Raw genomic sequence first — 25,838 nt, forward strand, 5'->3', positions numbered from 1 at the left:
TGTCTTGAGGGTGCTCCGTGGTGTGTACATTTTTTAAAATACAAGCCAGTGTCATTTTTTGCTGTTTAAAAGAACATTTAATTAAACTGGATTCATTGCTTGTATGGGGCAAGCTAACTGGAAACTAAATAGAAGGCATATGATTACATGTTATTGAGCAGAGTGACTGCTCCAGAGACCAAATCCTTTTAATACAACATTCAACTAAACTTATTTCATGTGCACAGGTTGGCCCTGGCCTGCTAGGGCATCATATTTTGAGAGCAGCAGAATGGTTATGGACACTAAACACTTAACAAAACGTGTGTTTCAGGGAAGAAACCTTGCTTAAGCTAGACTTAAATATGCTAATGACAGAAATCAAACCTTCACACTGATTCTGGGTAACCTTTTAAAAATTACCATTTCCATAGTGTCAGATGCAAATGAGAAGATCAGATTTGTTTATTATTTCACTAGCTGTAAATTAACAAGGGGCCCCGATGAGCATAAAAATAAAATTGGAAGTATTTTTTGGGCTTGAGTCGTTGGTCACATCATGGTTTTTTAATGTTCTTCAGGAAAACAAAAGGAATTATAATTAGAACTCCATCCCACAATTTCCCATTCCCTGCTCCTTTTATGTTTATGCTGTTAGTGCAATCAGATTTTTTTAAGGTGTGCACTCACCAAATTTCTTTTCCAGGCATTCTGCTGGGTGTCCTGGCCCTTCCTTCCTGGGCATAAAGATGTCCAGTGACCAGGATAAACACCTAGAAATGGTAATTTAACCTCTCTGCTTGGCATTGCCCTGGCTGGGTGTGGGGCCTCAGTGCTCCTGGCATGGCCCCAGGGCACCTTGCTGACAGCCTGGGCAGCCTGAGCTCCTGGGCTCCTCCTGGGCTTGGGCTGCAAGTGCTGCCTCAGAGCATGGCCCTGGTTAATAAACAGAGCACGTTTTGCCTTGCATTAGGCCAGACCTCCCCCTACCCCTGTCTAGGTCAGCAAAGGCCATGGGAAGCACTGGGAAAAAAAAAAAAATAAAGAGGAAGAGACCTTCCCATTTTTAGGTTGTTTTATTGCTTTACATGCTTTTCATAACAGATGAGAGGAAACTCTTCCCTGAGAGGGCCATTTCCCTTTACACACCTGTTCTGGGAAGACCTGGAATTCTCAGCCTCTTCTGCACCACAGTCCAGCCACAGCATCAGCTTTGCTTTGCTGCTCCTGTGGTTCTCCTTCAAGCTCATAACTCTCTTCTCTGTTCCTTCCTTCCTTCCTTCCTTCCTTCCTTCCTTCCTTCCTTCCTTCCGCCCCTTCCTTCCTTCCGCCCCTTCCTTCCTTCCGCCCCTTCCTTCCGCCCCTTCCTTCCTCCCTTCCTCCCTTCCTCCCTTCCTCCCTTCCTTCCTTCCTTCCTTCCTTCCTTCCTTCCTTCCTTCCTTCCTTCCTTCCTTCCTTCCTTCCTTCCTTCCTTCCTTCCTTCCTTCCTTCCTTCCTTCCTTCCTTCCTTCCTTCCTTCCTTCCTTCCTTCCTTCCTTCCTTCCTTCCACCACTTCTGCCACTTCCTTCCGCCACTTCCTTCCGCCACTTCCTTCCGCCACTTCCTTCCTTCCGCCACTTCCTTCCGCCACTTCCTTCCCTCCCTCCCTTCCTCCCTCCCTCCCTTCCTCCTTCCTTCCTTCCTTCCGCTCCTTCCTTCCTTCCTTCCTTCCGCCACTTCCGCCACTTCCGCCACTTCCGCCACTTCCGCCACTTCCGCCACTTCCTTTTGCCACTTCCTTCCTTCCTCCCTTTTTCTCTGCAAAAGAAACTGACCCCTCCATACACTGTCAGTGGGAGCATCCTGCCCCTTATCCATGAGGAACTGAATTACAGCAAGAAGATTGAAACAAATAAAGCAATCTTGGAACACCAATGGGAGTGTGGTTGTCCAAAAGTTCAGCTTCCAACTTTTGGGCTTTGAAATGGGCTCCTAAACAGAGACCCTGTGCTTGTTTTTGTTTATTTACACCATCCCCCTTAGGGCACACCAGTATGGCTGTGGCTCTGGGTGAGCTGTAGCTGATATAATCAAGTGCAGGGATGTAATCAGCAGCGTTGGAAGGGCTGCTGTGGGCAGATGGGAGCTGAAAAGGCTGTGCCTGTTGTGAGATAGACTTTTATATGTGTTGGCCTGGGAGTCCAGAGCAATGTGTGATGAATGACCCTACACAGGATAAGCCATTTGTACATTATCCATGGCATCTGTGGCCCTTGCTTGCACACAGGGCAGTTGTACCCTCTCCATAAATCACCCCACAATGAGGTTTCCCTCAATAATCTGGGTTAACCTTTCCTGCTGTGTGGGTTAGCTGCTCAGCCTGAGGTTCACCTGAAGGTAAGAAACTCCAGATTTCTTTGGCCATCATCCTTTGCCTTCCAGCAGACTCCTGTTTCTTCCTCAGGGCAAGTGCTGTCTTCAGGCACAGCCTCAGAACCTCTGCAAGGCCGGAGGAGGAGTAGCCAGGACCTGTAGGACGCAGAAATACTTCAAAGTCTGTGCTGAAAACCCTGTCTCTGGCAGAGTACAAGATTTTAGTTGTGCTTTTTTCAATCTTGTCTTTGTACCCCCCCCCAGACCATTACCTGGTGCAGCATTTCAGCAGCCCATGAGCACCTGAGTATTTATCTCACAGTTTGCCCTCTGCCCTGGCAGCACATCCATCTCAGCAGCACTTCACATCTTTCTGGAAAGATCCCTGTCCCAGTAATGGCTCCTGATGGAAATATTCTGCCAGCTGACTCTCAAGATTTCTCAGGCTTTTTTTTTCCAGAAAGCTGTAATTTCAGGCACTCTTAGCACCCACTCTCACGTGGAAAAATCCAGGCATGCCTGTTTTTTACCCATGTACAGCAAAAAGCCTTTTATTCAGAATTTGTTTAGGAGCATTACACTCATGCACCACTGCCTGTGCCTTCCCTGGGATTAAATGCAGGATGTCAGAGCTCATGCTCCTGTGCAAGCACTGCCTGCAGGGGCCTGATGCTGGTCCTGGGCTTAGATGCCAGTCAGTGTTAGGAAAAAGGGGTCTACTGTGTCAAATGGTTAACAACACCTCTATGTCACAATGTGCTTCACAGTACCTCCAGGGATGGTTGTTACATGGCTTACAACAAGCTCTAAATGATTATTTATTCAGTATTTCTCCAGCTGTGGTCACAGTTACCCAGCAGTGACTCTCCTATGCATCTTATATGCACAGGACAAGCACTTGGGATAATTTGCCTCAGTAATTTTGCACCTATTTCAGGTCAGGGATGTCCTGCACAGGACACTGGGTGATCCTCCTCCAAACACTTCTGATTCAGTACATTCTTGTCTTCTCTTGAACCCAGGTAAAAGTTTAACCTCTGTTCCTCTTCTAGGAGGAGTCTCAGAGGTCACCAGGCTGCCATGGGTCAACTCCTCTTTCAGGATTTGTAGATCTGAGCAACAGCATCCATGGGACAACTGCTGCCAGCAAACTCATCTGTGATCACTGATCCAAATTTGGATCAAATCCTTACAGCCCTTGTCTCTAGAAAATGCTCTGTTCTTCACATTAAAATAAAAATTGTTATTTATTCAACAGATGCACCTAAAGCACCCACCAAGATGGAGACTCAATTGTGCTAGGCACAATAGAAACAGGCAGTAATCCCCCAAAGAACTGTCTGAGTTAGGGGCTGATATTTTACTTCTCCTGGGAAGACTGGTCCAAATGAATGTTTAAAATCTATTTCTACTCAGGGAAAGTTGTTGGGCTTTCCCTCCTTGCAGATCTTGAAAGCACTAAACACAAAAGCTGTGTGTGACTTTGCAACTCCAGCCTCAGGTTGAAAACGTGTGCAGGTCCTGCCAGGAACATCCATGGAGTGCTAAGCAGAAATTTCTGCCTGAATCAGGAAAATTATGAGCCAGGCATTGCCCCTCACTTAAACACCCAGCCCACAGTGGAAATGTGATCACAAAAGGTTTCACAGAGAGCAGCCATCCCAAACCCCTGCCAGAAAAGCACATTTCTGGCTGCCTGCTGCTGCACTGTCTTTGTGGATTGCCCAAACCAATGGCTTTCAGAGCAGTTTGAGTCCCAGGCTTGCCTGGGTGCACTTGGAAGCAGTTTGTTCTAAGCCAGTCATGTTCACTATCCTAATCTGACATGAAGCCTGATGGAAAAATCTGTGATCGATTATAGCAGCAGGACAAAGAGATATGAGAGGAAAGCAATGCAAAAGAACAGATATCAATCACTGCTCCCAACGAGCCTGCAGAAGGTAGCTGGTGCTGCTCCTGAATTTGAAGGCAGTGTAGCACATCTTTCTGCTGTTCTAGGTAAACACTCCCAGCTGCAGACTCTTTGTCTTACAGACAGACCGATTCGGTAAGAAAAGTGGATTTTGAAGTATGGATTTTGTTGGAAGGGGACAAAATAAACTATTGGTTTGTTACCTTGAAAACGGTGTAGCCTGTAATGAGTGTTTGCAGCAGTTTCACAGCTGCTTATTGCTCTTCTTTTTAAGCTTCTGAGTGTTGAGGGGTTTTTGTTTAGATTTACACTTTCTAATTGATTGAATGTGAAATATATGATGGAACAAATTTGTATTGAAAAAGAAACAGCCGACACAATCAACAAACTTTAATGTTGAGTTAGCTTTTTTCTCGTTGCTGGACAAGATCATACTTCAAAGCAAATTAAAAATGTGAAGCCAAATCCTGATTGCAATGCAGGCAACAGAAATCTTCCTGTCAGCCTCAATAAAAGCAGGTGTAAGTTTTCAGTATTAGTCCAGTCCATCCAATTCACATGTCTTTCTGTCTTTATCTAATCTAATACATGGTGGTGAGATAAATTACAGAAGGGTTTGATAAATTGCATTGCTATTCATTTTTGGCAAGATCACCTATACCCTGGCCACTAATTCATCTCCGCCAGGATCCAGTGTAGCACACGGGATCCTTGAAACAGCCTCCAAATGCTGTCATTTCATTTTCTTCTAAGAAAACAAAGAGATGATATGTGCTGGCCAATAGCCTACTTACCCTCACCAAAATAAATGATACCTCACTGTGACCTCTGTAAAATCGTGGTTATAAAAGCATCAAAATGTATTTATAGCATTAAGAGTCACAAAGATATTAGGTCCCTCTATTCTGCTTGAGTGGAAAACCATGATATGTTTTAGACTGAGGGATTTCAAAATGGGAAATGATGGCATGGTTTAGGGATTTCAAAGTGTTTAATTCTGTTTTCATTGGGTTTTGGTTCTCTTTGCCCAGACAATACAAACAAAACACACAACATTGGGTAAGAAATCTGCAATGCATTGTAACAAATTTTTTTCTGGTAATTTTTTTAGAGCTGTTTACCAGTCTTGAACAAAGCATCATCCTGATTCACACCAGTACCGCACTCTCACTGGGTATTCTGTTGGGTACCATTCACATCCATCTGTGAGTTCAAAGAGCAACTTGCTTCCCATTAAAGCGAAAAGGGGAGATATCTTATTTCTCCTTACACCCATCAGATCCACCCCTGCCTTCCACATCAGCTGTGCTGGGCAGCACCAGGACACTCCCACACAAAGCTGCTGCCAAGCCCATCCATGGCAGACACTGTCCCACCACCAGTGCGAGCTGTTGGGTGTGCCAGGGCTTCACCCTGAGCCAACCCCACATCCCAGCCCAATGTCCCACCACTCTCCTGCCAAGGAAGAGGGGAAGCTGATTACAGTTTTGGCTGGAGTACCCGTGCCCCTGCTCAGTACCAGCCCAGGAAATTGCTTTCTGCTCCTCAGCATTTGACTGCCAACTTCCTCCCCCTCACCCTGCCAGGAATCGCTGGGAAATGGTGCTGTGGATGATCCAACAGCTGCTGAATTTCACACAGGAGACCACTTACCACTGAGGTGCAGCAAAGTGATTTTGCACATCAAGATTTTAAAGAAATTTGGCGCACTGTGAGATGAAGGACATTATTGATGAGAAAAGAAAATTATCATATTTACTTCAGAATCCGTTATCCACACCTGCAAACAGTTCTTAAAAACCGAGCATGTACTGCAGGATGATGTGAAACCTGGCCTGGTGAGAGGTAAAATTTCCTTGATTATTTCAGGGAGATGAAGGATTCATCCTGCACTATTTAGGAGTTGTTGAGGCATAATGGCTACGTCCAGCTAATTGGATGCATTGCTATAGGCACTTGAGAAATGTGATAGACAGATGCATTCAGCTAGAGAGATATCCCTTGGTGCAGAGAGCTGAAGTCAATTAGGGAGTTAAATTGTGAAAGATTTGACCTGATGTCATTTATATCTCGAGTCATAATTAACACTTAAAGTTCAACTCCATAGCAATTTTCTTTTAATAACACTTAAGACCTACACAGGGCTGAAAGAATTGCGCAGACACGGTGAAGGATGACTTGAGTGCATGCCTGGATTTCTGCACTAGTAATTAATCCTCAAAACACCTTTGTGGGGCCTGTGGGGAGAATCATTTCTCTCCAGTCTCTCCTTTGAAGAGAAGCAGGGTTTACCCAGTGGCTCCCCAAAGTCTCTGGCACCTGGAGATAAGGACAGAAGCTCTTTCAGGTGCTGAACCGGTGAGCATTCAGCTCCGCCGAGCTCCCGCCTTTTTTGTCTTGCTGAATTTTTTAATTTTACCACAATCTTTAGAAATATCATGGACAAATTACTTGTCAAATGGCCTGGGCTTTCCAATTAAAATCTGTGCAAATGCAGAACCTAAAAATCTGTCACAAACACAGCTTCTGCCTCCAAGGTTTTCATGTGGGTGAAATATGAATCTCGCTGGGGGAAGAAACACTCTCTGAGAGTGAGACCTTGTGAGATGGGATTCAGCTCGCTGCAGATTCTTATGGTCAAGTTATAACTGCCCATAAAGAGGGGGAAAAATGGAAGTGCTGACAAAACTTTTAAACTACAACAGTGGAAATGGCGCCGCAATAATTTATAATCTACAGGCAGCTCTGGATTTATTATCACAATGACAAATGCACTGTCATTGTTAATAGGATATTTCCCAGCAAGGACTTCTTGTTATGCAAGCCAGGTTCACTATGTCATGCAGCATGATAGCAATAAAGTCTACAAGAATTTGTAATGAACTTCAATTACTAATAGATTATGGTTAATGGGAAATATGTGCAGTAAAGATATGGGTTTTTATATGCACCTTCTGGTACTCTACAAGGCAATGATTTATGCTACAATTTCTGTTAATATTCTCCAGTATGGGAAAAAAAAAAGCCTAAATTGGTGGAAAGCCACTCCATCCATAACAAATATTTAAGATAATTTTGCACATCATGTAAATGAAGATGTAAAATTAGATATTAATCCATTTCATTTCAGCATTTGTATTTTTATTAAAAATGAAGACTTTGCCCTACTGTGTAATGACATTAAAAATCCTATCATGGGCTGCAAGCATGAATTACCCCAATGCAGGAGTGGTGACAGCAGCCGAGCTGTGAGTGCATTTGTTCAATTTGCTGGAGTAATTAACAAAGCACCGAGAAGATTTCCCTGTGTATGATTTAAAGGAACAGCCCTGAAGCTGCTTGGGCAGATGTGTTTGATGTGGAGGGACACGTGCATGAAGCCTGGGCCCTTTGGAGGGGGTCAGCCCCACTGTGGTTCCCCCCAGCCTTGGAGGCATCGCTCCAAAGCTGTGCCTCACTCCTGGACATCGGGCTGTTCCCTCCCCTGCACAGCAAACCTCCCACGGGAATTCCTTTGGGAAACAATCACCTGACACAGCATCAGAGCCACAAGCTCTCGTTTACTTATCATAGGGACACAGGCCCAGGTGTTTGCCTGTTGTTTCAAAAGACTCCCTCCTCTTCCTCCTCCTCCACCCCTCCCTCCTTCCAGCTTTTTTTTCTCCTGTATTTTTATTTAGAATTTTTATTCCAGGTTTATGTGTTCATAAAATGAAAAGAAAAAGGAAAGTCTCCTAATTTTAAAAACAAGCACTGCTCAGAGCCATCTTTGAGGAAAAACATGGAGATGCAATATTAAAGATTGCATTTACCCAGGGTCACATTTCATATCTCAAACATTTATTTAGTCAGAAAGGGACACCAATGCATGAAGAGCTTTCAGGATCTTTTCTGGTATATTTTTAATACAGGTATCCTGAAGCCAAACTTGATCCAATCAGTATTGTACTGGTTTAATGCCATTGCTCTCAATGAACCACTGTAGAAAGCCCACAAATTAATTATTTATGGATGCAAGCCAGGAAAATATGGACTTGGGTTTGACCCTTTTACAAGGTTTTTAGTGGGAGCATAAAAGCAATGGCTTCAAACTGACAGAGGACAGGTTTAGATTAGAGAATAAGAAGAAATTCCTGAGGGTGATGAGGCCCTGGCACAGACTGCTGTCCAAATCCCAGGCCATGGACAAACTGTACTTCCCAACACTGCTGTGGAATAGCAGTGTCTCACTGCACAATTTAGGATGATTCTCACATGAAAATGTGGTTCTCCACTCTATTAGGAAGTTGTTTGAGAGATTTACAAAATGTCCTTTGGATTTTATGGTAAAATGAGCATAAAATTGTGCTTCCCCACATTCATTTCCTTCTAAATTATACTTAAAGTACTTGCTTCTTGAAAATGTGAGAATGTGTTACAAATTTAAAATTAAAACTAATTTACCCCTTAAGGGTGCTCTGCTGATTCAGTTTTCCCCCAGCCCCTTAACAGAAGCAGTTGCAAGATACAAAATGGAATTTACTGTATTTCCCCCCCCTCCCAATTTTAATGAAATTCTCCTCAGAAGCAAAACAGGGGAAGAAGCTCTCCGTGCATCCAAACTGAATATTTGTGTGTGTGTGGTCAAATTGTTCTCTCCAGATCAGCTCTGCTGTTTCTCATCTTTCCAGCTCTCTCCCACATTTTCGAACCAAGCCTCCTCCAAAACTCCTAAAACCCCTTTTTCCCATTTTGTTATTTTTTGGGTTTTGTTTTGTTTTTTTTTTTCAGTCTGAAATAAACAATAAAACAGCAGGATCTTCAAGGGCATCTCATTGCTGGGTTTTGTTGCTGGATTAGTGGTTTTTTTGTTTTGTTCTGGCATTTCTGTGGCTCCCCGAGATATCTCACCCCTGACAGGGTTGATGTGGCAATATTCAGCAGTCACCTGCTTTGCAAGCACCATTTAGAAAAGGTCACTGACAGCCCAAAAGAGCCACGAAAATAAATGTAACTTTAATTTGTTTGCCATTAGAAGTGTGTGCAGCAATCTGTACTAATGGGAGTTTTTCTTTCATTCCTGCTCTGCCATGTGACCACAGCAGCTCACAGATACACTGAGGTCCTCTAATGCAGGAGCCTGTGCACAGAACTGGGTAAAGTGGTATTAAATTATGCTCTGTCCTACAGAGGATTATCATGGAAATGTTCTAAAATCCACCTGAATTAACATTTGAGCACCAGGAGATGTTTGTGTTTCAAATAACTTGCCCTAAAATAAATATAAACAGCTATTACACCCAATATGATCTCTTGAAATCACTTCAAATGATTAATAATCTATATTGTATCAGAAATGTGTGTGCAAAAACAAAACATCATTCCTTGCAGCTAAAGTATTACCTAAAGTAAACCATTTCAACACTGAATCAAATTATTTCAATGGCAGAAATCACACCTGTCTCAGGGGATAAATTGAGTATTCGGGCTGTTAAATCCATTCAAGCGACTCTATTGTATCCCACTATGTATTGTGCCTTGTAGAGAGAAAACAGTTCTGAAAACTATAAAATCATTTAGCAAAACAAATGCATCAACCACAACAGCCTCACATGGAGAAGAGGCTGAGGAGGTGGAACCCCCTTCTTGCTGAATGCCTTGTATAGTGAATAGATTTACCTGACACAATGCCATTGAAAATGAAAAAAAAATGGTACTGGAACCAGTCATTTTGGTATCAGAGTTTATTTTTACATTTTCCTTATTACAAAGCTCAAAGGCCAGGGGAAGGCTGGGACCAGAAGCATTGTGTGGTTAATTAAAAACACAAAAAAAGCTCTGAGCGACTGCAGCAGCTGATTCCTAACAAAGACTCTGCATCAGGGCTCACCACTGCAATCCACCTCTCCAGGACATTTGTTACCAACCCTGTGCCTCAACTATCTTCCCTTGCTTCCCTCCTGTAGTGCCACACCTCTTCTGCAGATACATCATAAAGTAAAAACACAGAAAGGGGGAGCAGTGCCATCGAATGGAGATGCCTGCAGAGGCAGGAGCAGGCAGACACTGAACATGCAGGTGTGAGGCCACCTTCAGTAGCTGCAGGTGTGAGATCTGGGAGTCACAAGCTCAAGAAATCCCGCCAAAGATGCACCCAATGGTTGGTCATTCTGAGCCTGCACTCCTGCCAGCTGCACCAAGAAACTGCAATTTGCTTGTTTAGTCTGCAGAGAGTTTTTAAATGAAGATGGTGGAACCATATGTAGTGGAATAATTCCTTAGGTTTCTGCAGTGCCTGAGTGGATGGTCTGAGTTATAGCTGATTACACAACATCTGTATGATAAAGCACAATTTACTGCCTAGTCAGTTGCACAGCCATAGATTAGTGCAGAATTAATCAAGTATTAAAGCTTGCTTAAAACAACAGATGTCAATACTGATTTCTTAACAAGCTCCAAAAGTTATTATCACTGCTGAAGTAAATTAAGCCATTTATAAAAGATGAAAAAATGCGTTTCAGCTGTCAACAGTTTGTATCTCTTTGCTTTGGATCAAGAAGAAGAGGTTAACTCAAGGCTCAATCACTATTACACCCAGGCTGTTATTGAAAAACACCTTCCCATCTCTGATTTCACTGCACCCAGGATTCCTCAACTCCTCCATTACCTGATGCTTTAGCTCAGGAGGGGCAGTTTTAGCAAAGTCAAGTGTTTCTGTCAGGAAATCCAGCAAGAGCTCCCCATCTTTGTCCCCTTCACTAAAGCAGCTGGTTATGTCCATGTGGGATGGGAGCTCGTAGAGCTGGTACTTCAGCCCAGCTGAATCCAGCATCCTTGGCAAATCAGCAGAGGAGACATAGCAGCAAAGATCCTCCAAAGGGAAGGAAGGCCCATACTTCTTCCACAGCGTTTCCCAGCCACTCTTTCCTGAGAGATAAACCACCAGAAAAACACCCAGAGTTAAGGAAAAACACTACTTGAAAGCAGTTTTGATTGTCTGGGTGGTTTTTAGCAGTTGTCTTCATTGCAAGTGGGATCTTTCCAGAGCTGAGATATGTCCTGGGGCATGGTGGAGTTGGCTGCCCCTCTGCTTCTGTACCTCAGGTTTGGGGGCTGCAGGAGTGGGTGGGCACCTACCCTGGAGCTCCAGCATCCTCCTTGAGCCTCCAGCTGAGGCCAGAGCAGCTCACACTTGTGTACCTCTTCTCAAGAGACATTTTAAAAAGCAAACCAGCTGGGTAAGTAGAAAAGTCCCCACATATCTCTTCACATCTTTGCTGGATCTCTGATTTTGTATTCCCACTATAAATAATTTTTAGAAGGATTACTCAGAATGACTGGACAGGATGAAAATAACTTTGAGCCTAATGAGCAGCTCTTGAAAGTTACAACAATGATTCTCTCTGAGTACTAAAACCAGTTATTCGTGGTTTTGCAGTTGCTTTATCTGCAAACAGTTATTTATAGTCAAATAAACAGTTTGCTGTTTAGAAGAGAGGCGACAATATTTTCTTTCACCCTGTGGAAACTGAACGCCGAGCACTAATTGCAGGAAATGTGCTGGTGTCAATGTTGTGTGACTCGGTGCCATCTCGGAGCCGAGCAATTATCCCCTACCTGAAGGCGGCATTGCCGGAACGGCTCTCGGCAGGCTCAGCATATGGCTCTGCTTTTGTTTGCAAGGCGGTGGCAGCAGAGCCACAGCCCCTGCACATCGGGATTGCCACCTCCACCGAGTGACCCCAGCCCTCTCCTGCCAGCCCCGCTGCCAGGCTGGCTTTGATTACCACGCCCTGTTGTGTTGGTGTTGGGGATGACATCACCTTTTGTGTGAAATGAGCTTGTTCTGATGATCTTTCAATAACTCCTTTTGCTTCAGCACTCGTTTTCATGGCATTTCTTCCTTACCCTCTCTATTCCCTTGTTTTTCTCAAGGTTTCCCCCTTCTTTTCCTCCCTGCTGTTCTGAGTCCTGCTCCTCTCTCCCACTTTTTTTGTTGCCCGGAGCAATTTCTGCTTCATCAGAAAACACAGAGTCATTTGGCCCAGAGAGGACTTCACATACTTTTCATGAACTTTAGAGCTTTAATAATTTTAATTTTGAACAGGCACACATTTCCTGTATTCACATTTTTTGAATATCCAAAGGGACGGGTTAAGCAACTGGAAAAGAGTTTTAATTAACTATATTCAGGTAATCAGCAATAGTCTGATATTGTGATCTATTCTTGTTCAGCCAAAGAACATGAACAGGTTTTTTAAAATAATTTCAAACACAGATTTCTTGTTGTAAACTGCTTGAAAACACTTCAAACCAAAATCATTTGGGGAAAAAAAAGTAGTTGAATAAATTCAGGTCAGAAGTGTCACTTCAAAGTGGATCCTTCATGAACAAAATAAAAGGAACTCCATCACGTTTGCAGAAGTGCAATGAGAAATTAAGCTTAAACCTCTGAACAAATAATGCTTAACATAGCTTTCAGAGTTGCTAGATGTGACTGTTTACACAGCTGAAATTTCTCTAGCTTTTGAGGCAAATTAGAGGCTTTCTAGAGTCAAATTAGACTCCACCACTGCACTGCCTCTGGCATACCTTGCCCACAGTATTAAAAGGTTGTCGTTTCCTCTGCTCCAACACTTTCCTGCTGGAGTGACCACAGAGCATCTCTGCGAGATCTGAAACAGCCTGAGAACGCTGTTTGGTACCCAAAATGATGATATTAAGGAAATGGGCAGTTTGAAAAGAAAATGAACCATATGTGCTCCAACACCTGCTGTATGGCACTTCCGAGCCCCCTGCAGCCGTTTGCTTAATGCCACGAGTCTCTGGGAGAGAGAAAATGCAGTGCCCAGCCTGGAAAGCCTTTTCCAGTACACAGCAGAGGCTCTCCTGTGAGTGAGAGCTGCAGGATGGAGCCTCTCCTCTGCAGGGCCCCTGCTGCCATGCAGGCAGGCTGTAGGATGGGGAAGGGCAGTGAAGGATGTTTTGTGCCCATAACAAGGGGTTTTGGCTCATACATCCACACAGACACTGACAATGGGCAGGCTTCAGGGATGTCTGCTCACCTCTGTGGCCTGTGCTACACACAGGAACCCCAAAGGTCCTCAGAGCCCTCTCCTGACCGAGCAGTGCTGGTGGAGCAGCTCTCACCTGACACCAGGATGATGAGGAGTTTTGCCTGTGATTCCAGGAGGCTGTGGAAATACCGGATGGTTGCTGGGATATCTTTCACATAGTAGAGCATCTGGAAAAAGCAGAGATGCTTAGAGACATGCAGTGCCATCCTGGTGACTACTCTAACACCGTTAAAAGGAACAAAATGGGGGCAGTCCTGGCAGAAAAGCAGGGACAATGAAGCACCTTAGGAAGGTGTGGGCAGTGGGCTACCACTGCAGGCTCAGGGCTGTCATGCCCTGCCTGCTCTCTGGCACTGCCAGGTCTGAGCTCATGTTATTCATCAACCTGAGAGAAAGAGATTTGCCTTTCTTCAGTGAAGGCTTTGGAAATACAAAGGCAATTTCATGGAGAGGACAAGGAGCTTTTGAAGACACTACCTAAAATGTATTCTTAGTTGACTGCCACCCACAGCCTGGTTAATAGGACTACTGTGCTCAAAGCTGCTTTTCATTTTTGCAGTTCATTTATGCTAAAGCACTTCAAATTACTGGGAAGTAAACTCACCTTTCTTCCCCTACAAGTGGATAATGAGGTCATATACTTCAGGCATACTTTTAACAGCTGAGTCTTTGGCAGCATTTACTTTGCAGAGACCCTTACCTGGATCATGTGAATGAAGTCCCATTTTTTAGTCTTCTTTTCTGCATTCATTCGACTTTCATATTCATTAGCTGTCTCCTTGTGCCAGGTAAACTTTATGTTCTCGAGGTTTGATGCCTGAGCCACACGCTCTGAAACAGAGGAGAAGGCAGGACAGAGTTATCTCAATTGCAAATATGGGGCTGATTTCCACTCAGAGCTTTAATACATCCAAAAGCCCTATTTAGATAGAGAGTTCTGGTACCACTTTAACACAACAGTGAAATATCTTAAACTTTTAGCCCATATGTGAAGAGAAGGCTTTATAGGACAAAATCTTCAGAGAGTCTGTTGCTTTTCCCTTTGCTCCATCGTTTGGGCTCCTCTGGTGTTTACCTGAGCCAAAAAAAAAAAAGTAATTTCTTCCCCATGACTGGCTCAAGCTAAATTAAAATATGTTGACTGGGGCAGATTGTTATGAGGCCACAGCAGCACATTTCATGGTGAACAGAAGGACTGATGGCCCCAGCACTTATGTGGGGGCCACACAAAACCCACATGGCTGAGCAGGAGTCAGGCCATGGTGGAAGATTTTCCCCAAACAAAAACAGGTGCTCAAGGATGGATCAAAGCAGGGATTTCTTGAGAAAAGGAGCACAATTAAAAGTTTGAGAAGGGCAGAAAAAGCAAATGTGTTCTTCTCAATTTGTATAACTGGGATGGCAGGAGAGGGAAGGAGCTTTGTTCCAAAAGCAAGGACTCTTCTCTTGGCATTCAGTGGCTGCTGTGTTGAAATAGTTTTTCAGAAGCCCACAGCTCTGACCAGCTGCTTCAGGCAAAAGGGATGACAGTGTTTTAAAGCAAAGAGCTTTAAGGAGTGACACATGCAGTGTCTTCAGACCTCAATACAATGCACATCAGCAACTGAGGAAAACAGAAATTTGGAGAAGTGGATTCAAACAATAAGTTCCACTGAGGGCCTGGCTCATCACTGCATTCCTTTTGTTTTTATGGAAGCAAAACTGAGAGGTAATTTCATAATGCAGGGAATACTAATGTCCATCTGCTGGCATATGGAGCTCCTCTCACTGTGCTGCTGCCTGGCACTCAGGATTGCTCCAGGCCAAAGCAGCCCCTGATTCAGCTCCTGTGCTTCACTGGAGTTAGCATCAATTTAAAACTTACACGGCCCAAAGGCAGGCTGAGCCTTAGCTACAGAACACATGTTCAGAACAGCACAGTTTGCTAAGACCAGTGCCTTTACACCACTAATGACAATGTTCCTCCCTTCAGGCTCTGATTTGGACACGTCCCTGACAGGGAGATGAGAAATGCTCCATCAGTGCTTATCTCCTCTCTTCTGGGCCTGGAAATGGGCCACCCCTTTCAGATGCTGCCACTGTTACTCTGTTAGCTCCCATTTATCAGCCACTGGCCCCAGCACTGGCAGTTCAGATTTAATTTGCTGCTCTAAGCTCAGAAGCAGCTCTTGTCCCCTCACCAATAATTTGGGGCAATCTGGTCCAGTGTAACTGTGGGTCTGCCTGCAAGGAGGACCTGGGAATAAAACTGAATGGCTTTCCAGGCTGGGCCTTCAAAGTCCAAATTCTAGGCAGTGCATATTCATTATGGGATTGTGGTAAATTTCTACCTAAATATTCATCTGAATCCATTATGAAAAGCTCTCCTACCTTTTCCCCCAGACTCACCCCAGATTCTTTTCCCAGCCAGAAGCTGGCTGTGTGCCTGATGGGTGCCATCAGAACTGGGCTGCCTGCAGCTGGGCACTGGTGATGCAGCTCAGTTGTGGGGCCACCAACACTCCAACCATGGCCACCAAGGGATTCCAGCAGGACTGAAGGGAAGGCACAGCCTGCCCATGAGGCTTTGAGGAAAGCCTCCATCACATGCCACAGCCTAAGAGAAACCTGAGTTTGTCAACACTGCACATCCCAGCAAGGAGTTTCTCTCGTGAGCTTGGCTTCTCCTTCCCATGGAGAAAGCATTTGGTGAGGCAGAAAACACAACTACTGAATTCTCAAAGGTGCAGATAATGTTTCTAATTCTCTACAGAAAATCTTAGGCCTCAGAAACCTAATTAATGGTAGCTACTGGGGACATGATTAATTACCAAATAAGAGAGTTTAAAGAAAGAAATTCAGATGAATATTCAATTTCTAGTTTAGTATAAAACTTAAAATAAGGACAACATTTTATATTTTCTTTAACTTTCCTCTGGAAAGAAACTCAGTGCAGTGGGATGGGACTGCCAATTAATTGGTGGTAGATGGTGGGACCACTGGGAAGATTCAGAGTAAATCCAGTCCAGTGTAGCCCAGACAGGACAGAAATTCTTTGTTCAAGTGCACAAACTGTCTTGCAAACAGAAGATGCTGTGTTGCCAACCCTTCACCATTTCAGCCTGCAGGAATAGAAGAGCACTGGGGATTTTGCACAAGGCATCTTTTAAAAGATCAGGTCTGTGTTAAATTGAGAAAGATGTAAAAAAATTAGGTTTTTCCTGGGAGCCTTTGGTGCTTCCAGTGATTCTGAGCTACCTCACTGCAGGGGGAAAGGGATTGTTGCTATTTCTTTTTTCCTTTGACTTCCACAAGCTGATTCCCATTGGGAATGCTTCATTTTTAAGGACTCAAGCAAGAGCAAGACTGGAGATTTACAGTGTGGTTTCACAGCCTCGTATTTACTATGGTTTGGAGCATTTCCAGCAAGAGACTCCACTGATGAGGTTCATTCCTTGCTGTCACATCCATTCAGGATGGCTCTCTGGCCAGGTGAGCTCTGCTCAGGGCTGGTGTCACCTCCCTCAGCACCACCTGGAGGTGGATCCTGGTGGGCTCTAATCCAGTGAGAATCAAACCCTGCGTTGCTGTTTAATGTTCACTTTGTAGGGCAATTTGATCAAAGTACCCTCATTAACACTCAATCCTCCTCGGAAAATGTTCCATTTTCCTCCATGAATGCTGCTTAGACCTTTGGGCTGGGGGAAGGAGAGAAGCTCTGAGTCCCAGAGCACACGGCAAAAGCCTTTCCTATCACTCCTGCTTTCCCTCCCTTGCTTTCTAATTCAAAGCCTGGTTACTAATTTAGTGCCCCACTGTGAGCTTTAGGTATTTCTTGGAAATTATTTTTAAGATGTGAGAGAATCACCATGAGACACTAAAATTTTCCCTTTGATGCTGACGAAGGATCCTGATTAAACTCAAGCTGAAGTGGAAAAACTTTCTGAAATGCTGGGATTTCACTCCATTCCCATACAACCACCCATCACCTCCCACCTTGTTTAGCTTTTAAACTCTTGTCTAGCCAAGCATTTGCCATTCAGAGATCTTTGCAGATTTTAATGAGAGTGAACATTGTTGAGAAGCAATGCTGGCAAAAAAGGCAGGAAATTTTGAATTTTTTAACTTTTAAGAGACAGTTCTGACAAGAAGGCATTTGAACATAGGGTCATCCACCTTTCAGCACTTTTGCATGCATGTAAAATAATTAATGTAAATTTAATTTTTTTAATGTAAAAATACCTTTGTACTTGGAGATTTGGTCAGCACTTGGCTCTATCACATCATTGTTGATGGCGACCCCAGGATACCTGGCTCGTATTTTTGAGAGGATCTGCAAGTCCATCTCACCTAAAGAAGCAGGAGACACAAGACAGAGAATGAAAACAAAGCTCAGGCAAAGGAAATCTCCACCACCATCACACCCCCAGCCTGGCAGATTGATTTCTGCCATTTCTGTACGGATGCACCACACAAGTCCAAGCAGCTGCTTCGCATTCTCAGTAGGTTGTAGATGAAGATTGAGCTCAAGGATATGAGAAAAATGTAAATATCAGTGCCAACTCTCTTCATTTCTCCCCTCTGACTGGCACCACCAGGGCCAAGGGAAAACCTGACACAGTTATGCTTGACCTCTCTTTTTCTGGACACAGTCTGACCTCGAGAGGGAGATCCTACAGCACTCTCACAGTGCCAGTTCTGATGGCTCCAGCAAACTTGGCAGGATTTCTTAGGAGTCAATAGGAGCATTTTTAGCCAGGCACCTCACTGCTTACAAGGTCATGTGGGGGAGGGAAAGGGAATATGTGTTTACACTGGGATCAGAGACAATAATCATATCTGTTTGTCTTCAGTGTCCTGTGGCTTTTCCCAAAAGAATGATGAATGGAGCACATACCATTTGTGTTTAGCTAACCCTTGTTTACAGAATACCCCAGAGATTCCTGTATTTCATGTTTTTGTTGAGGAAGAGTTCTCTCTAAACACTGCTCAGGCCAGCTGTAATTATTTTATTGATGGATGTACCAGTAGATCCAAGATTTCAAAATTTAAAAATAGCTCCATCATTCTCAGCCATCTCACCCCATCTGCAGAGTAGGAAACTCAGGGGGATGATATTTCTGACTGAGGCATGAGTCCAGGGACAATATCCAGCTGGCTTGCTCAACTTTCTCCAACCTCTGCTTATTGTGCTTGGATAGATTTTAGAAAAAATAACAGCAGAATAAATTAAGGTAAGAAAGAGTGAACGAGAGGGTAACTACAGTGAATAATAGATCCAGGGGTTGTGTTACAAGTAAATATCTAGCTTTGTCCTGGAAGATTTACTTGTGCTTGCACAAAACTCCATGTTATAAAATCCCCTACAAATGAACAAAGTTTTGTACTGAATGGAAGGCCACCCTGATGGCCAGACAGCCCCTTGCTGCGGGGCTGTGCAAGGAGGAGCTGCACAGCCTCTGCCCACCCCCATCACTTGCAGAGCCCTGGACTCCCACCACTTCAGCACTAGCTCCATTGTGCAGAATATTTCAGGAGCAAAAGGAAAAAACTGGGCACTAAATTGCTCAATAGTGCCCAGAGGACATAACACATAAAGTGAGGAAGAGTTGCATTTTCTCAGACTTCCATGTCTTCCTTAAAGCAACCAGCAACACCAACATTCACATGGCATCTCTGGAAGCATGTTCTTTGAGGGAGGCAAATTGAGTTTCTGAGGCAGCAGAAAGAGCTGCAGCTTTGCTATCCCTGCAAGCCCTGTACTCTGTAGTCTGCCATGGTAAAATCTGGGAACACAGAATTTGAAATTAACTACTGCAATAGTTTGATTTTTGGTTGCTTTACCAACTTCCCATAAAATGATTAGTCCTTTGAAAAGGTTGTGCAGGTCCTGATTAAAAAAAAAAATTAATTAATTTTGTATTTCCATATGCAGATAGGTTAAAATATTTCCTTCCACTCTTGTGTGGCCAAATCACCCTTGTACTGCTTTTAACCAAAAAACCCACCCCTTTGATTCATAATTTAATCCACAGCCTTAAATGACTTCACTTTTAGCTCTTTTATATGCAAACAAGTGTCCCGAGGCATTTTACACTCAGATCGGTGGCAGCTTGCATTATCAACAATTTGGCAATTAGGCTATCCGAATTATTTAAACTCTCCAACACAATTACCTTTTAAAGGCTACCACTATGTTCGCCATTAAGTTTCTAATTAAACATTTTACGTAACGGGATAGTTTATAGCCCAGTTGCTACTTTATAGCAGCGCTGATGACTTTTATGGTTTTGAAAGGTACAGAGTGCGGCGCGCTGGAGTGTGAACTTAATAAGGCAGCGGTGTTCGGGCGGCTGGAATGGGATGGGATCTAATGGGATGGGATGCTGCATTAATGGGTTCTTGTCTCCCAAGGTAGGAAAGTGGAGAGGAATTGCTTTTTTTCCGTGCCCCCTCCCTGCGAAGTGCAGAGGCGGGTGGGGCCAGGGCAGCAGCTCCATCACTGCCCTCCCACAGCAGCCGGGATCGGCTGTAAGGGGGGATTTGGGGATCGGCTCCCTCCTGGCCTCACGACGGCTGTGCTGGGAACAAACCAGTCTGCAGATGGGGCTGGGTGGTCTGGGGATTTTTAGATCACAAAGTGATGTATTGATTGATGGCAAACTGGACTGCCTCTGGCCAGGGAGTGAAGTACCGCACTAAGTAAAGTGTTCCTGTTAAAAATCTATCTTTCTTCCGCCACTTCCTTCCATCCTTCCTTCCTTCCTTCCGCCCCTTCCTTCCTTCCTTCCTTCCTTCCGCCACTTCCTTCCTTCCTTCCTTCCGCCACTTCCTTCCTTCCGCCACTTCCTTCCGCCACTTCCACCACTTCCTTCCGCCACTTTCTTCCTTCTGCCACTTCCTTCCTTCCGCCACCTCCTTCCTTCCGCCACCTCCTTCCTTCCTTCCGCCCCTTCCGCCACTTCCTTCCTTCCGCCACTTCCTTCCTTTCTTCCTTCCTTCCGCCACTTCCTTCCGCCCCTTCCTTCCGCCACTTTCTTCCTTCCTTCCTTCCGCCACCCCCTTCCTTCCACCCCTTCCTTCCTTCCTTCCGCCACTTCCTTCCGCCCCTTCCTTCCGCCCCTTCCTTCCACCCCTTCCTTCCTTCCTTCCGCCACCTCCTTCCTTCCGCCACTTCCTTCCGCCCCTTCCTTCCTTCCCTCCCTCCCTCCCTCCCCTCTCTTTCTTTTCTTTCTTTTCTTTTCCAGAGGAATGGTTTCCTTTGCAGAGCAGTGTTCCTGCTCTGTCACACTGTCTGCTTTATAGCTAATGCCCACCATTTACTCACAATTGCTTTATGGAGGAGACACTAACAAAACTGAGGTTAATCTTTGGTGATGGTATGATTGCAGCATTTAAACTAGATTAACTGTTCATACAAAATTTAAGTGTGGTGACTTAATGGGCAGAGAAGGAAACATAGGTTTTAATTATGGGGGCACTTAAGCAAGAATTTAATGAAAAGAAGCCACTTGATCTTACTGGTGTTGTTTTTCCATTCAGTGAATGTCAGACTTCTTATTTGTGATTTCTTCTGGAGCTCATGCTCAGCCCCAGTGTTTTGGGGGTCAGCAGCTCCAGGAGAAGCTTTGAACACTGATGGTGGTCAGCAAACACAGCCAAAGCAGAGCTCAGCCATGGCTCTTACATAGCAGTGATGAGAGTAATTACCTCAATAAAGGTACAGGGGGTAATATTGTAATGCAGGTTAAAATGCAACATTCTGAGGAATCTAAGACATTATTTTGTTTGGGGTTTGGGTGGGGGGTTTTGCTGCTTTTGTTTTGTTTTGTCTTGTTTTGTTTTTGTATAGACACCCTGTGGAGCAGTTAAAGCTTCTTTCTGCCTTTGAGGAGTGATGGTGTAGAAGGAGAGGTTTTTGTGGAGGACATAGAGGAACCAGAGTGGGGAGACACAAGCAGATGATGTGGTCACACACCAACTAACACCACCTGTCCCCTAGAGCTGACTTATCAAGGAAAGACTTATTTCCCATTCTGCTCCTTTTGCAATTTTTAGTCCTCCATTCTTAAGGAAAAAAAATAAAGGAAAAAACATATCAATATTGAAGTCCATACATACCTGCTCCACCACCAACGCTCAGAACATTGATTGTAGACTTCCCATTTCCAATACTGAAAAACATCATTTATACATTTTAGGAGAGCTGCCCAGTAGAGAGGGTTCCATGCATGATGTGAGACACTGGGGATCCCATTAAGACTAAAATTTGCAGGGCAAAACCCAAATGCAATGTGCGTGTACACAGGCATGCCTGTGAGTGGGCAGGAGGGATCAGATTCAGAACTCTTCCCCTTTGGACATTCATGATTTCCAATTATTTTGGCAATTTATAGAAGTGGCATTTTGCTTTATTATGAGGGAATACAAGCAGTAGTAAGTATAGGCCTTTTCTGTGTCTGGGCTCTGAGGAACAGAGCCCTCTGGGTCTGGACCAGCAGCTTAAAGATTATTTGTAGAACTTTTGCATTATGCAAAATGGGGAGGGAGAGTGGAGAGTGTAATGCTCCTAAAATCCCTGAGTGAGGCTTCTGCAGAGCCATGAAGCCCTGAGCCCTGAGAAGACCAGAGCCAGGATTTGATGCTGGCTGCCTGCTCCCAAGCCAGCCTGCAAAGTGAGGGATCCAGCAAAGGACACACACTGGCAGGCAAAGCAGGAGCACGATCCAGCCATCCTAGAGAAACCCTAAATATTAACTGAAAAGCTTGCTTTTAAAAAGCTGCTTTCCATCAACTTTGATGCTAGAATTTATTATCTGTTACAGCATTTCAGAGCTGATTCAGGGCCAGCTGTATTTGTGTGCAAGGAAACAGTGCAGCCTTATCTCCTGGCTTGGCAGCCTCCACCAGGGAGAGCCACCATCCAGAGCCATGTGTGCAAGTGGAAGCTCCAGCCAAGCCCTATCCCAGGCCAACAGACAGGGCAGGGAGCAGCAATCTACCTCTCCCAGGCAGCCCCTGGGAGCGTGGCCCTGGCTGTCCTTCAGGCCAGGCTGGGGTTACCTGGCTATGAGGTCAGGCAGGTGCCTCTCCACAAACTCCTGCATGCTCTGGTGCTCCGTGGACTTCTCCAGGAAGACGCGGAACGACTGGACGTATCTGTCAAGATCTGCCATCAAACTCCTCATGGGTGAAGCCATGCTGGCAGGGTGCAGGAAGGGACAGGCTGCTCCCTGCAGCTCTTCTCTTAGGGCTAGAGAAAGAATGAAAAGTGGTGGAGGGGAAAATCCAGCCTGCACCTGGACTTTGCTCCACATGCCCGGCCCTGCCACTGCCTCGGAGTGTTACACAACCTTGCAATAGAAACAGCAAATGGGGTCCAAGCAGCAATGGGTAATTTATCATCTTTAATCTGTGCAGAGCAAGTGCCAGCATTTTTTAACTGTGCTGACACAGGACTCTGTTTAAACACAGTAAAAGGGTCTTTAGATGGTTCTTAAAAAAAAAAAAAAAAAAAAAAAAAAAAATCCTCTGTTTTGTGAAGGCATGGAGAGGCTCCAAAGGCTGGGTCTGGATTTGAAGAAAGTGCAACACTCATCTCCAGAGACACTGGCAGATGTCTCTATCAGTTTTTTTAATCTTTTGATGTTCTTAAATGGAATGCTGATGGTGGGGTGAAAACAATAAAAACCTTATAAATGCACTTTATTTTTCCAGTTCTTCTGAAGATAATGGTACAATTCCCATGGGTTAAGTAGCTAATTCACCAAAGCCATGTGAGTTACTGGAATAGATGTTGTGCTAAACCAGGCTTACAGGCAATCAGGAGTGGGGAAGGCAAAGCATGTTACCAGGGAAGTGTCAGCCTGCACCTTAAAAAGTGCACAAAGATGTCTTTATCTCTCTTAAACAGCAGTTTAAGTTCATCACATCTTGTCCTACCTGGCAAGGAGAAGGGGGAACCCTCTCCCTCCTCAGGGGCCCCATGCTGAAGGATGCACTGCATTTCCTCAGTGTCTCTTACCATCCCCTCTGGCTTTCCTGCAGAGGTTACATCCCAGCCACCTCTTGCTATTTTTACAGTTCCCTTTGGACCGTCTCCAGCCAAATCCCATTGGTGCTGAAGTGAAGCACAAAACCCTCCTAACTGTTGCTTTTCCTGGCTCCCAGCACAGCCAGGATGATTTCCTTGGCTCCACTGAGACCCTGCACTGGCTGCCTTCCCTCACCAGCATGACTGGAATTCAAATCATGGGCTTTTCCCAGACTGCTCCTCTGGTCCCTTTGAATTATAAATCTGGCCTCTGTTGTGCTCAAGTCCCTCCCAGCTGCACATCAAATAACACAAATAATTTCATCCCTCCTTCAAACCATAAACAGAAACAAAAGCAACAGGCTTGGGTCCATATTTGCCATTGTCTCCCTTTCTGGCAGTGAACTTCTGACAAATTTTCTGACTGTGCAACCAGTTTTCCACCCACCCAATACCTGTCTCATCAAGGCCACATCTTCCTCACTTGTTTATGAGAATGTCATACACAATGGTGCCATCTCCTTCTCCCCTGAACACCAGCAGAAAGATGGGCTTGGAACAATTTCTTCCTTCCTGATAGATCCACATTGCCTGACCATCCTCTTATTCTCTTTCTGCTGCAGGGAGGACTATTTCTAGGAACTATTTCTAGGGACAGCCATCCTGCTGAGCAGCTGCCCAGATCCCTCTCCTGCCCCCTTCCCAATGACAGCATCAGCTGCTTGGCTTTGCCCATTCTCCTTCCCTGCCTGTGACAAAGGTAACATCCAAGTCGTGACACGTTTTGGTTTTACAGCCCATGGGCCAAATCTCCTCAGATCCCAAAGGCTCCTGCAGGAAGGGGCATGGTGAAGCTTGGTGACAATTCACCTCCCATTGGCAATGGCTGAGAATTCATAATCAATTAGCAATGGCTGATAATTGCTCTCTTTGTGGCAGTCCCAAAGACCAGTGGTGACCTCTGGAGCAGGTCCCAAGGTTGATTTTCCACCCATAATGCCTCCAAGGCAGACTGGCTTTGGTACACTCCCTGCTCCCCACCTTCTCAGACTGCAAGGGTACTTTCAAGTGAAAAAACTAGCAAAACTGAGCATTTTAAAGAGCACTAATGAAAAAGAAACTGGTACAACACTGGTAACAAGTAGGTGGGACAGCTTAAAAAACTTTGTCAGTCTCTGACTGACAACCCCTCCTTGACCCAGAAGAGCAGCACTCAAACACCCAACAACATCTGAATTAACCTGGGGAATCCATGTGGGAATTCTTCCAGAGACAGTAAGGAAGGAAATTCCTGGATGTACCTTGGATGAGAATTACTCATTGCTAATCCACCCTGAAAACACAATTGTGTATTCTGTGTTTACCCATTCCTTTGCTATGCCTGACTCCTTGCTTTTTATTTTAAGTGCATAAGGAAGCTTTGCTGTTTGCCACTAATATATTTTTACTACCTTCAATCTTGAAAAAAAAAAGTTTTGCAGTTTATAAGAGGAGATTTAGATAATTGACCCTTTTTTCTGCTCCTCCCTCTACTTCCCATGATTTAATTTGCCAACATCCCCAGCTCAGCAGTCTCTAATGAGCAGCCGAGATTCAGTTTCATGTTGGGTGCAGTTCAAGGAATTTGTCTCATTTCTTTCATTACACTTCTGGCTGTTGGAATTTGCCCTATTCGTTTCACTCTGTGTTTTTTTGCTGTTTGAATTGAGGCCAGTTAACTTTAAAAATTAGTAAAGAGAAGGAAGGAAAGGTCTGTTTTCTGAATCAGGCTGATAGAAACTTGTAAGGTAATAATATTCACTCGGCCATGTTCCCTTCAGTGATAATCGAAACTTACCCGTGGCTCCCTAGAAAACTGAGGAGTTTTGAAAGCGGACACTGTTAATGCTGCAGTTACTTGATCCGTCCCTGCTTTGTGCCAGCAGAGTGAAACCTGCTTTCAACTCGCCATAAAACCCTTTAAACCCTCCCCGGGAAGGCAGCAAACCAAGTGATCGTGGCACTTTGGGTTTACCAGCACGGCACTCCGTGTGCCAGCGACAGCGGCATCCCTCTGGGACGGAATCCGCTCCGCCGCCGCTGGCTCCCGGGCGGCCACGCTTACCTGGGCTGCTCTGTGCCCCTCGGGGCTGTGCGAGTGATGCTGCCGAGCTCCTGGGCTGTGCTCCAGGCCGGCCCCCTCCCAGTCCAGCCACCTTTCTGACCAGCCACCTTCCCGTCCAGGCGCCTCCCATCCAGCCCCATCCCATCCCTGCCGTCCCACCCCCGGGGCCGCGTCACGGGAGAGGTTTGGCTGCGGAGGAAAGAACCGGCAGCAGCTGCTGGGGACGGAGCAGAGTTAGACCCTCATATGGCAGCAGCTGCCTGGAGAGGCAGGGGGCAGCTCCAGCCCTGCCACATCCATGTTCACTCTCCATGTGTTGCCCACCAGTTCTCCCCCAGGACACACCTGGCACGTCCACCCTGCCGTGGGAACACCCAGACACGGAGCTCTACCCCTGTGTTAATTACAGCTGGGGTGGCAAA

General features: G+C 45.0%; 1 protein-coding gene across 3 annotated transcripts; it reads right to left on the reverse strand.

The window, feature by feature from the left end:
* Positions 1-1,766: 1,766 nt before the first annotated feature.
* On the reverse strand, positions 1,767-25,556 carry LOC132330355 (histamine N-methyltransferase-like). 3 transcript variants are annotated; one of them, XM_059852538.1, is made up of 7 exons: positions 25,417-25,556; positions 22,343-22,532; positions 21,401-21,453; positions 17,522-17,629; positions 14,001-14,131; positions 13,374-13,467; positions 1,767-2,488 (listed from the first exon to the last, which is right to left on the reverse strand). In XM_059852538.1, the coding sequence occupies exons 1-7, from the start codon at positions 25,544-25,546 to the stop codon at positions 2,292-2,294; spliced, it is 903 nt and encodes a 300-aa protein (XP_059708521.1). In that variant the 5' UTR covers positions 25,547-25,556; the 3' UTR covers positions 1,767-2,291. The 3 variants fall into 3 exon arrangements, with proteins under 3 accessions (XP_059708521.1, XP_059708520.1, XP_059708522.1); XM_059852537.1 differs by lacking the exon at positions 1,767-2,488 and adding an exon at positions 9,953-11,150; XM_059852539.1 differs by lacking the exon at positions 1,767-2,488 and adding an exon at positions 10,975-11,150 and having other exon boundaries at positions 13,289-13,467.
* Between the last annotated feature and the right edge of the window lie 282 nt (positions 25,557-25,838).

The sequence above is a fragment of the Haemorhous mexicanus genome, chromosome 8 (genome assembly GCF_027477595.1).
Source record: "Haemorhous mexicanus isolate bHaeMex1 chromosome 8, bHaeMex1.pri, whole genome shotgun sequence".
NCBI lineage: Eukaryota > Metazoa > Chordata > Aves > Passeriformes > Fringillidae > Haemorhous > Haemorhous mexicanus.

Bases quoted from the DNA above. Each gene is read 5' to 3' on its own strand.
- LOC132330355 (XM_059852537.1), bottom strand. From the start codon at position 25,546: ATGGGAGGCGCCTGGACGGGAAGGTGGCTGGTCAGAAAGGTGGCTGGA. The intron at 13,468-14,000 runs GTAAGGGTCTCT...TGCTTTTTCCAG, and splicing joins ACTTCATTCACATGATCCAG to ATGCTCTACTATGTGAAAGA. The intron at 11,151-13,373 runs GTGAGAGCTGCT...TTTATCTCTCAG, and splicing joins CCTCATCATCCTGGTGTCAG to GAAAGAGTGGCTGGGAAACG.